The sequence below is a fragment of the Ascaphus truei genome, chromosome 2 (genome assembly GCF_040206685.1).
Source record: "Ascaphus truei isolate aAscTru1 chromosome 2, aAscTru1.hap1, whole genome shotgun sequence".
NCBI lineage: Eukaryota > Metazoa > Chordata > Amphibia > Anura > Ascaphidae > Ascaphus > Ascaphus truei.
Window position 1 is genome coordinate 408,941,276 of NC_134484.1, and position 12,221 is coordinate 408,953,496.

Below are 12,221 nucleotides of genomic sequence, written 5' to 3' on the forward strand. Positions count from 1 at the left end.
TTCAAATTTATTTCATCTGGTATAAAAATGGGTCAAGTTTCACACACGGTCCTTTGTGGAGCTCGACGAAGGAACGCTGGTACGAAACGTCGACCATTTTGTAACCCATTTTATTACCAGATGGAATAAATTTGAACTTTTGTTGATAACTGGGTGCTGTACGGAGGAGGACACCGTAAATTGAGAGCAGCGCCTACTGCAGGGGGTTGTGTTGTGTTATCATTTTGACTATAAATAATGGCACATTTTTGAGAAAGTGGGTTCGGTTCACGTTTATTTATTACCCATATCAAGAGTCATTGAACACATAAGTACACTTGCCTCAACAAGTAAAAGAACCCCTTTGAACAAGCACGCATATAGTGGTGAATACAGATAATTTAAAAAAGTGACCTTTATTTTATCCAGCGTTGCTCTTAAGGACAATTTTAACCCTTTGTTTTCTCCTGCCAATGGAGTCTAATTAGGCTGTACTCAGTATGCGGGTCTGGCCTACTATGTATCAGCAACACAAATATAGCCACTCCATACATTGTCAATGAGTAACATATCTATCAGATGTGGCATGAAAGCGGTGTGACTGTCTTAATACACTACTGACAAACACTAGATTCTTTCAACCAATATATATACCACACTGAGGCACCATGTATGTTTTATGCTTTATTTTGATTAATTTTTCTTTTGGTGCCAGTCAATCTCAGTTCCTTCAACCACTACCTCCATCAGTCTATTAGTAAGGCTGGGAGGCATTCAGTTTAATACTTGTTTTAAAGTGTGTTGTGTGTTAAGCCCTTCACTTGTTATACCCATATACACTAATAAAGGTCACTTTTTTTAAATTATCTGTATTCACCACTATATGAGTGCTTGTTCACAGGGGTTCTTTTACTTGTTGAGGCAAGTGTACTTATGTGTTCAATGACCCTTTTACCCCTGGCACCATCTCTCAGACAATAGCTAGAGCTCATTTTCCCCTCCCCCTTACTCCCCATTATTCCATATCAAAAGAGAAATTATACCACTGAGAATACATTTGTAATTTCATATGGTACTTAAATTGGTAGTGTATGGCTAAATAATAATTCCTCTTGGTGGTGCTACAGGGTAGAAATATATACTATACTGGAAGAAAAGAACTCAGATAAGGACTCAGGTATACGACAAAATACAACCAATTATATAATCAAGATGCTCATACTACACCTCCATCTAGTCTTCCACAGACAAATTCATGAAGCAGAAAAAGGACAGCTCTGTATCTAATCTCTACAAATATGTTGTGATAAAAAATATATCACAGCCAAATCAGTACAGTACAAATCAAATTAACACCACAGAAACCTAAAAATGAAGAACAAATATTAAATTTTCTTGATTTTAATCAATTAATCAATCTGGATACTGATGTCTTTCGCAAAGACACTGTTGCATGCCTCCAGTGCGCACCCGTTTTCTCAGATCAAAGGGATTGCAACTAGTTACTTCCTGATATTAAAGGGAAACTGCTCGGCCAATGAGACGAGAAGTCTCATCAATAAATCGAGCAGGGGAGTTAAAATCCAGGTTCCAAGCAACGGGTTACAGCAACAGATGCATTAATCAAGGACTCAAATGGTGTCATGGCATAGAGTTCCAAAAAAAAAAAAACACACGTCATTCGATTCATTGGCACATTCAACACGTGCTGGTCACGATTTCAGGATATTCTTCAGAAACACGGGCATTTTCTTTTAACGGACAATGACCAAAGAGCAGTTCCGGGTGAAAGAATCAGTATGACATCTGGGGGCACCCAATTTACGAGACAAACTAATGCATAGTCATTATCTTTCATAAATGCCTAAAACCTGTATAAAAGGTTAAAAATAGATATTTTTAAATGTAGCAAGTGTAATGCGTGTCGCTTTATTAGAACCATAAAACTTTTTTCTGACTACAAGCACTCATACATTTTTCATCAATTTCTGAACTGTAAATCTGAGGGGTCATTTACTACCTTACATGACTTTGTAAAAAAAAAGATCTATGTAGGAACTCAGAGCATTCATGTAACATCAGGAATGGGGAACAATATCTGTTTTTTTTTAAAAAGACCACATCCGTGGCCAGACATTTCCACTGGACTGGTACCACCAGGCAGCTCTCTCTCTTTTGTCTGTGTTTAATAAGATTGCTTTAGGCATTAGGGCAGGCGATCTAGAGAAACGTCTTCTCCAGATAGAACGCAAATGTCTTGTTAAATTAGGCTCACTTACGGTCTCAATGAATCTCTGGGTTTTTCAATGTCTTTGTAAGATATGCAGTTTAGTCTGTGCTTTTGTTATTTATCAATCAAAAGATCACTTTTGATAATAGGATATCTTTACTGATTATTTTTTACCCGCCATAACTTATTTCTTAATGTGTGGTTGAAACCTATCCCAGCTTCAAATGGCAAAGCCAGTATAACCAGCCTCACACTGACGAGACCCACAAGGTTGAAACAGCTGTCTGTGGGTAGGTTTACTGGCTATGCACTTTAACCAAGGCTGTGCTGAAAAGCTGTGTAATGCGGCAGGCATAAGCTTATGGGTGTCCATGTCAAAATGGATTTGAAGCAAAAAGGTGACTGTGTGCTCATGGGTATGTAATTTCCCAGAATCCCTTGTTCCAGTAGAAACACTGTATGCTAGGAGATAATGGTGAAAAGTAGGGTTGCAGACCTGTCTGAGATGTAAATGTGCTCACAACTGGTATTTTCATTTGCTCTATGCCAGGACTGCGCAAATTGGGGGCGTGAGATTTTTCTGGGGGGTCAAGGGCGGTTGCAGAGGCCCCGCGCTCTTCCCCAATTTATTAGAATTAAATGCCGGGGTATCGCATGTGGCCTCTGGAACCTAAACTTACCTTGCTTCAGCCGGCGCCTGGAAGCGTCTCCATGGCAACGCGGCGTCAAATTATGCTGCGGGTCACGTGATGTTAAGTCACATGACCTTTTTACTAACCATTAAAGGTATAGTTTAATTTATTTGTGAATGGTCTGTGTATTTATTTCTTTTTTGTTCATGTTTTTTTTGTTTACTATGTGTATAATTGAACTTTTGATCCTATTCCCTTGAGACAATACTATAAGTTCCTGACAGGATTTCCACTTGTCAACTTTTTCTCAATTGGTTTCAATGCTGCTTGATGTAAGATGTGATGTCATTGTTGCGACATCATGATTATGGGTGTTTATACTCCATTTTTGTACAGAAAAGACGATCGCTCACACAAAACAACATCTATGGTGTAGTACATTTAATTCACGAGAATGTATGAAAAGTAAATCAATATACTCTTTTAAGCTTATCTGTGGTAGTTCTTTTTGGTCTGTACATGGTGGCGTCCTGCGTCTGTGTTCCAGCCTCTGCTCTCACCGAAGTAGGCAGAGAATCTTACGAAACGCATAGGAGGCACATCTGATATCAATGGAGATCCGGAGATCGATCGGAGCCATTCTGTTGCCGTTGAAACCGGAAGTGCAGGAGATCTGAGCGGCGCTCAGTGAAAGAGGCCCCGGGAGACAACAGAGTCAGCAACAGCCACATAGGACTCCCTGTGATAGACCAAAATGGACTGGCAGAGAGGAGCTTAGAAGACTGTGTGAGTAATTTACTTTTCAGAAATTCTCGTGAATTAAAAGTTACTACCCCATAGAGGTTCTTTTGTGTGCACGATCATCCTTTCTATAGGAGAAACGGACTGCCAAATCTTCTTGAGTGTGGGAGGATCTCTGTCGGATGATTAGCACCAGAAGTACAAGTTTACTGTACAACATTTGAAGACTACCTTTCTTTTTTCCATCAGACTAGACACATCAGAGTGTGAGAGCAAGACGCCTGCCTTGGGCCCTGCGCCTTCTGGGGCCCCATGCACTGGGATCCAACTCCCACACGAAGGAGGGGGGAGAAGGGGCCCCTCCTCCTCCAGGTCCTCTTCTGTTGGATCCCGGTGCCGACAGGAGGGAGAAGAGGAAGAGAAGGAAGCCTGGGTCCCTCGGACCGGCAGAGGTGTGTGTGACGGTGTATGTTTGTGAGAGGGGTCTTACCATTTCCGGAGCAGGCCGCCTCCTGTAGCATCGCGTTGCCATGGTGACCGATGTCAAATGACGCTGCAACGTCATGACGCCACTGGGAGGGCCCGCTCATCAAGGCAAGTCCCCTTAACTTTTTTTTTTTTTACAGGGAAAGCCCTGCTGTCAGCGTGCCGCCTTGGGCCCCGTAAAGCCTAAAGCTAAGATTATAGTAGGAGTGATGGGTGAACTGAGATTCCAGCGATTGTGGAGGCGTGGCGGACGCGGCACCACGTTGGTTCATCCTCATTGGCTGAATCACTCAAGTGACACGGCCGCCATGCGAAAAAACAAAATGATTTGTCTTTTGAAAAATCTGCCGCGTGGCTGCTTTGCATCACACTCACTATGGCCGGCCCGTATCAGCTGCTGCATTTTGTTCTTGCAGCGCGCGAAATCGCACGCACCGTCGCGCCTACTATAAATGCAGCCTAAGGCCGGCCCAACTAGAACATTTCCATTTTTTTCTTGTATTTATACTCCAACTATCAGCTGTCCACCCGCCAGCCCCCAGAAGCCATTTAGCGAAACACGTCAGAGCAGCGTTCTCTTCTCCCTCCATTCCCATCCCTGGACGGTCGGCAGTTAATGATACAAAGACATTTCCCGCTTCACATTAGTGAACACTACTTACACCACAGATGCAGTTCCTTTCACTTGTGGTTTACTGGTCCGGTTTTGGACATTGGTTATGCCGGGACTCACCTTTAACGATGGCAATATCTCTGCCAGCTTGAGGTCTCCAATATTGAATTACTTATGAAAGACTTCTGTATTTTTGTTTATGGTGCGTTTACATAATTGAATATATTTTTTTTTCTGGGTAGTTTTAATTTGTGCATATACTGTGATTATTTTTAGGACACAGTACTTGTTCCACTATGGGGTACTTATGTTAGGACGCATAGATATTAAGGTCGTTTAGGAGAGATTTGTTTCTATGTGACTGGTTGGTCGTGATATACTTGTCATCACAACATGTTTGGAGAGATTAGATCTAGGACTGTCATTCTGCTTTGTATGAGCTGCTTTTTTCCTGAATTTGTCTGGGGGCGACTCTATGGAGGCGTAGTTTGTTTTTAGAAGTATCTTGATTATGTAAAAAAAATATATTTGTATTTTGTGGTACAAATATACACACACATCCCTTGAAGTATATCATGTTACCAAGCACTGCTCAACACGCTCAGGTGACAATCCCCACCTGCTTCTATGCAATATTGCCCTGCAGTTCCACATGCTGTCAGCCTGCTAGAAAATGCAATCATTTGTAAGTAGATGCTGCCAGCACTCACCTCCTGCCTTCCCTTTCTGCTTTCTCCTGGTCTTGCTGCCCTTTTTGCCTTTAGCTTGTCCTCCCATGCCTGGCAGATAGAATTGTAGGCACAGAGAAGGGAAACACTGAACTGGAGAGCCTGGGAAGCTTCCTGTATCACCATGCGCACAAGCAGCGTGGCATCCAGCTGCAACAGCAAGCGAGCAGGGACAAACTTCCTCCAAATGCGAGAGCAAACTGAACGTGGAACATAAACAAGTTGATAAGGTTTTATTTTTAACTTATGCTACAAAACAATGTAAGAGGGTCCAGTTACCCTGTTTAGAGCTGATACTATGTGCTTTGTTAAGGATGTAGAGACACTGTACTCTTTCATGATTTATGCTGCTCTATCAAGGCTTATATGCAAGTGTTGAAAAGAAAAGAAAGCCATGAAATATAAACGCAATAATTATGTAATAAATACATTCAAGCCAGTGGGGATAGAGTTATGGAGTTTTATAGGAGGGGTGGGGGGGGGGAACCAACCCCCAATAGAGATTTACAAAGCATAATAAAGACCCGCACCATAGTGTACCACAGGATTTAATTTTAATAGCAATAACAGCAAACAGAGCCGCACTCACACACGTGAACACATATCACGTGGACAGAATGCCTCTCAGAGGCTGCCAGTCAGCATGAACATGTATGTTATGTTATGCAATAATGTAGCAGAGTGACGTCACAATATTCCTTCAGGAGCGTGTCCAGCAGGCGCCTGTTTCCCTACACATCACGTGACTTCATCAAGGGGAATGATAGGATACAATAGCTCTATTGTTTCTATAGCATTCAGTTGCTAAGCAACCAGGCCCTGCTCTCTGATAGGGCCATCAAGTTTAAAGCAGCAGTCCAAGCTGCCGTTTATTTTATTTATTTTTTCCCTTTAATATGTGCATCAAAAGAAGAGACTTTATAGGTAGTTATCACAGACCAGACACGTTTAGGACAATGAGCCAGTGTTTGAGTTTTGTAAATCTAAGTAAACTATTTAGGCTATTCTGTATGGGCCACTTCCACTCAGTCAATGTAAGAGTTCCATGTGTAGCCCTGTTTCCCCCCCTCTCTGGAAACATGTTGCTGCTACTACTGATGTCGGTGGTGCATGCATACGTGTGAGGGGCCAGGAGACAGTGCAGTCTTAACGCATGGGCACGCTGGGCAGTTGCCCGGGGGCCTCATGAGCTTAGGGGCCCCATGCTACTCTATGCACAGACCAGAATTTAACACTAATTTTCCGATCACCCGCCTCAACATTCAAATCTCCCGCTAACTCGGTAGAAGGAGAAAAATGACGACTTGTAGCGGAGAGTTGGCATGTCTGCATTCGCGAGAGAAATGTTTCCGTTTTTTTGCTTGCAATGCTATGGAAGCAGAATATTGTAACAGATTCGCGGGAGGCAATTAACGGTTTTGTTGGCAGTACCAATAAATATAAGTTTATTTTATCGATAATTTACATTTTTATTCCTGTGATTGGTTTTGTAGGCAGGGCCCAGTGCACTGCTTAGCCCGGGGCCCTATAATGCTGTTAAGATGGTCCTGCCAGGAAAGCTGAGAGTCCATGATGTGATGGGATCAGGACAGGCTTTAGGTGATCCATATGTACCTCCCATTCGGTGACATGTATACCTATGTTATATATACAAAGGAAATGCCAGTTTTGGGTCTTCTGGAGTATGTTTGTAGCTACTGTTTTTATCATCCCTATATGTAATTGTATATTGTTGTATATATGCCTTTATTTCAGGTCATTCAACATTCCCATTATTTGTATTTTTAACTGCTTCTCCTGCATAGCTCTAATTCCTCAACCAATGGAATTCCTTCATGGTGGCTTTAGACAGTGAGTGTGCTTGTTGTAATTATCCATAGATTTCTATTACTTTACTACTTACACCTTTATACTTACACAGCAGACTGATCATCTCTAAAAAGGCTATGAAGAACTGCAGACCCACTCTGGATTTAACTTGAAATTGTTTTGCAGGAACAACCAAAAACTTTTTATGCAGAGAAGCAAATGTTTTCCATTACACATACTCACTTAGAAAATATAACTGCTCTTCTTTCACACATAACTATTTAGAAAAGCAATGCCCTTGATCCAGGGTTGTATGTGTGACTGATCGCCTTTTCCCGGGGTCAGGAAGTAGCCCAAATTGGCCTCAGTGCCCATCTTTTTTTGGGCCAAACAAAATGCAACTGGTTTTATATAAAGGAACACCTTCTATGCAAAGAAGGTGTTTCTTTACATAAAACCAGTTGCATTTTGTTTGGCCCAAAAAAGATTTCAATAAGTAGATTTCAATAAGTAGATATAGTGTTTCAAGAGCTCACAGTGGTTAGCCACAGAAGGGGATCCCCTGTGTAACACCAAGTTGAACTTTGGCTGATCCAAAAAGAGTTTGGCCATCAAAACAGGTGCCAGACTGTGAATGGGTGCCAATATTTCCAATCTGAATACGTTGCTGCAGTATTTCAAGTGTTAAATGAATTTTGGACGCCTATTTCACAGTGGTTATCCACAGAAGGGGAATTCATATATCATGCCTAGTTGCACCAACAATGATTTGTATATCAAAGCAGATGCCGAATTAGGCACAAATGCTATTTTTGTTACAATTTCAATAAATAGCTGCAGTGTTTCAAGGATTAAATGACTTGGGGCCACCGGTTTAACAGTGGTTATCCACAGATCGGGTACTCTTACATAAAACCAACTTGCATTATGCCCGGTCCAAAAAGTTTAAGCATCAAACCGAATTATAATCATAATACTGATTGGAACCCCCCCCCCCCCTTTAAATGGTTACTAGTATGGTTAGCGTGTACCGGACCCCACCCTGTGTTGTCATTGCATCATGACATTGTGGAGAGTAGACTAACTGCGGATCTGCATTAACAGTCCTCTCCGGCGGCAGGGAAGTGTCAGTTCCCACACCGACAAAAGGTATTGGGGTCACTTGTATAGGACCCGCTAAGAGTCCCAATGGGACTAGCATTACTTGGATAATATAGAGGTATATCCTGAACAGAAGAACGAGGGGGACCCGGGTCCTCCAGAAACTAGGCACATGGAAGTATATTCCTCCGTCGGTGTGATAACGTGTGGATGCGTACAAAACGACCCTGCGCGCTTCGTCGTTGAAAATGCAACTTTATCAGGGGTTACAACATTGAGGAGAATTAACCGCTTCTATGAATGCACTTAAATAGTATCTATGGTACAAGAAAATAATACACAAAACTAATAGAATAACCTACACAAACAGATATCACAATAAAAAAAAGAGTACAACATGAATCAACATAATATGGGTTTTGCATCACACAATGAACAATAAGCCATCATATTTAGTAGATATATGAGGGACGGGAGGTGCAATAGACGTGTGTGTACCAATTTTAATCTGGAAAATGTAGGAAGGTATGTTCATTTATGTGAATTTTAGTGTTAAACCTGAATGCCCTATCAGAGAGCAGGGCCTGGTTGCTTAGCAACTGAATGCTACAGAAACAATAGAACTATTGTATCCCATCATCCCCTTTGATGAAGTCACGTGATGAGTAGGGAAAACAGGCACCTGCTGGACATCCTATTGAAGGACCCTGTTGTGACTTCACTGAAGCTTGCTGGCTGATATATTTAAGGAAAGTAGAGGCAGAGTGCGCGGCAGCCCCCAGATAACCAGGCTGCCCCCCAGATAACCAGGTGCGGAGACAGACAGGAAACAGACCAGCTCTTTGGAGACCGGCTCATGCTGACTGGCAGCCTCTGAGAGGCATTCTGTCCAGGTGATGTGTGTTCACGTGTGTGAGTGCGGCTCTGTTTGATGTTATTGCTTTTCAAATTAAATCATGTGTTACACTATGGTGCGCGTCTTTATTATGATATCAAATGTGTGTCTCTCCTACCTGCGAGGACTGCACAGTGTTACTGTATATAAAGCGCTTTACTCTATTTCCATGGTGACAGGTCCCACCTGATCTTTTCAATGGGTGTGTGTGTGTGTGTGTGTGTGTGTGTGTGTGTATACACAATCTCACTCGTGCTTTGTTGCTAGCACGTGTATATACACTGTATACAGTGCCATGCAGAGCTCTTGCTGAGAAGCTGGTTTCCATGGTTACAGGTCCCACCTGCTGCTTTGCCTCCTCTGTGTGATTTCCTCTTCCTTGTCAGTGTCAGCGCTGCTCGGGACCTCCTCACCAGATCCCCGGATCGCCTTCACCAGATCCCCGGGTCACCGCTGAGAGCTGCGCTCCATTGGTATGATCACAGCCGGGGGGGGAGGTGGGTATGGGCACACCGCTGCTGCCCCTGGGGTGGAGGGACGCCTGATAATAAGTGTATTCCTTCCGACATAGATGAGGAGGAGGAGGAGGAGGAGGGTTACTTTGTGCTGGGATGTCACGGGCACTTCGGGTTCCTGATTGACAAATGGTGTTTTCATTGATAAATAATTCAGTGTTGTAGTGATAACCTTTTGAGATCTGTGAGGCCTTAGGTGTTATACTGGCTCAGTTATTAGTGAGACTCACTACTGTATAAATGAGTCAGACTGACAGGATTTATTTCACCTGGGTGTTGGCGTCTGGGAAGGGCAGTGTTTATTTTTAGGGAATGGGTGTTATTCTGCACTGAGGATGGTGGTGATGCCTTGTTAAAACAGTCTTTTTTTAAAATATTTGATGCACAAGTATCTGACATTGCATCGGGTGTTTGATATGGACAAAGTAATTCCTTTATGTTGTGTGTGTGTGTGTGTGTGTGTGTGTGTGTGTATTAAACTCATTGTAAGTGTGTGTGTGTTGCTTGTTGATTTAACTGTATGGCATTTGATACTGCTTTAACCATAGGGTTTCGAGCCAACATAAACATTGGGAGGGTCTTTGCTTACAACTAGGGACAAAATGAGGGTTTCAGGAACACTGCTTCATATGTTCTCTGTGATGCGACTTCTGTTAGAAGTACCTGTTCTACAGTATGGTTTTACTACATCCATTATTGTGGGTGCAAGTCGGGTTCATTCAAAATTCACTCTAACATTGCACCCATAATCCATGTGCAGAACAATCGCAACTTGATCCTATCAGATGTATGCATCATTTTAACATGCTGCAGGATTCCTAAATATCCATAAGTAATTAACAATGACAACTGGAAACCTGTTTAATCCGTGCATAATTTACACTGGTTTTGATTTATCCTTATTTACTTTTACTGTGCCTTTTATGTATCAAAATGTACTTCATTTAATCAATGCAGATACACCTGGCTTACCTTTTTCCCTTCGTGTCACCTCTAGGGCATCATTCTCATTTGTATCCTGTAGGCCCCAATGTATGTAGTACTGGACTTTTAAACCTTCTCTGGTCATCTAAACATGATGTCCCCTCCATGATTTAATATCTTGTTTTTCTCTCCAGCTCAGGATTATTTTTTGTAATCCCTTCATCACTTGGTCCTTCACCAGTTCAGGAAGGTAAGGCCCAAGTTTCCACTCTTGGCTTGGGCAGTCCTGATCTCTAGTGCTTCATGTTCAGGGGAGTGAGACTTCTGAAGCAGCGTTACCCATTGGCGGAGGTAAAGTCAAGGACTGATCATGTCGGAAACCAATAAAGAGCTAATAGATTTGGTGTGGGGTAAGAAAAACAGCAAGGGTCTCGTGGACAGCATCTTCAGCAGGTGGACACAAGGTAGGTTTGATAGTTTTCATTATTTCAAATGTGCCATAGTGAAGAGTTGGTGTTACAGCAGATCTCTGTAGCAGATAATAATCCAGTTTAAATATAACAATAATCAATCAGTGCTCATGGAGCAACATTCAAACACACACACACACACACACACACACACACACACACACACACACACACACACATTTTAAGTTATGGTGGATGAAAAGGGTAACAAGAAACCTCACCCGTATTGCATATAGCAACTAAAAAAATCCCTTGTGACCACATTCACATGTCTTAGGCAGGCGTGCAACCCTGCCTTTAACCATTATCCCCAACATACAGTGCTTCCACTGCAGCAAGGTGGAGGTTTCTTGTTGCCTTTTTCACCCACCATAACTTAAAACGTGATGATAAACCCTACAGTCTTGAAAATTGCAAAGCCAGCAGTACAACCAACTTCACACTGATGATACCCATTAAGGTTGAAACATGTCTGTGAATGGTTTCTCTGGCTTTGCATCTGATTCCCATGCTGTGCTTTAAAGCTGTGTTAACAGCGAGAATTAGCTTATATGGGCTCCATGTAATAATGTTTTTTCAGACAAAATGTGACACGTGTGCTCATTTGCATGTAATTTCCCAGAATCCCTTGCTGCAGTGGAAGCACCGTATGCTGGGGATAATGGTGAAAGGCAGGTCTGCAACCCTGCCTAAGACGTGAATGTGCTCACAAGTGATCTTTTTATTTGATATATATACATACACACACACACACTTGTGAGCACATTCACATGTCTTGGACAGGTCTGCAACCCTGTCTAAATATATATATATTTATTTATTTTGCTTTATATTGTCCAGTCCATATGAGATTGATGTGAAGCTTTTCCTTAGGGATAATTCTTTCCCGAGTAGTGGTGAATGTAGGAACTTTTTCAGGTTGGGCTAAAGTCGTGAGTGGAGTACCTCAAGGATCGGTACTGGGACCCCTGCTTTTTAACTTGTTTATTAATGACCTTGAGGTTGGGATCGAGAGCAAAGTCTCCATCTTTGCTCATGATACTAACTTGTGTAAGGTAATAGAATCAGAGCAGGACGTAATTTCTCTTCAGAAGGACT

General features: G+C 42.2%; 2 protein-coding genes across 9 annotated transcripts in view; one reads left to right on the forward strand and one right to left on the reverse strand.

Moving 5' to 3' along the window:
* Nucleotides 1-5,574, reverse strand: part of LOC142487692 (uncharacterized) — a 392,751-nt gene extending 387,177 nt beyond the window's left edge. For 2 of the 5 annotated variants that reach the window (XM_075587410.1, XM_075587411.1), the window contains exon 1: nt 5,392-5,572. In XM_075587410.1, coding sequence (XP_075443525.1) covers nt 5,392-5,458 — 67 coding nt within the window. In that variant the 5' untranslated portion in view covers nt 5,459-5,572. Of the gene's footprint in view, nt 1-5,391 lie in introns of all 5 variants that reach the window. The other 3 variants (XM_075587409.1, XM_075587414.1, XM_075587412.1) reach the window with 3 other exon arrangements.
* Nucleotides 5,575-8,977: 3,403 nt separating this feature from the next.
* The window catches only part of MINDY3 (MINDY lysine 48 deubiquitinase 3), a 129,758-nt gene continuing 126,514 nt past the window's right edge, over nt 8,978-12,221 (forward strand). Inside the window, exons 1-3 of one of the 4 annotated variants that reach the window (XM_075587415.1) lie at nt 8,978-9,212; nt 9,551-9,687; nt 10,848-11,117. In XM_075587415.1, the coding sequence (XP_075443530.1) occupies nt 11,024-11,117 (94 nt within the window). In that variant the 5' untranslated portion in view covers nt 8,978-9,212; nt 9,551-9,687; nt 10,848-11,023. The remainder of the gene's footprint in view (nt 9,213-9,550; nt 9,688-10,847; nt 11,118-12,221) is intronic. The other 3 variants (XM_075587416.1, XM_075587417.1, XM_075587418.1) reach the window with 3 other exon arrangements.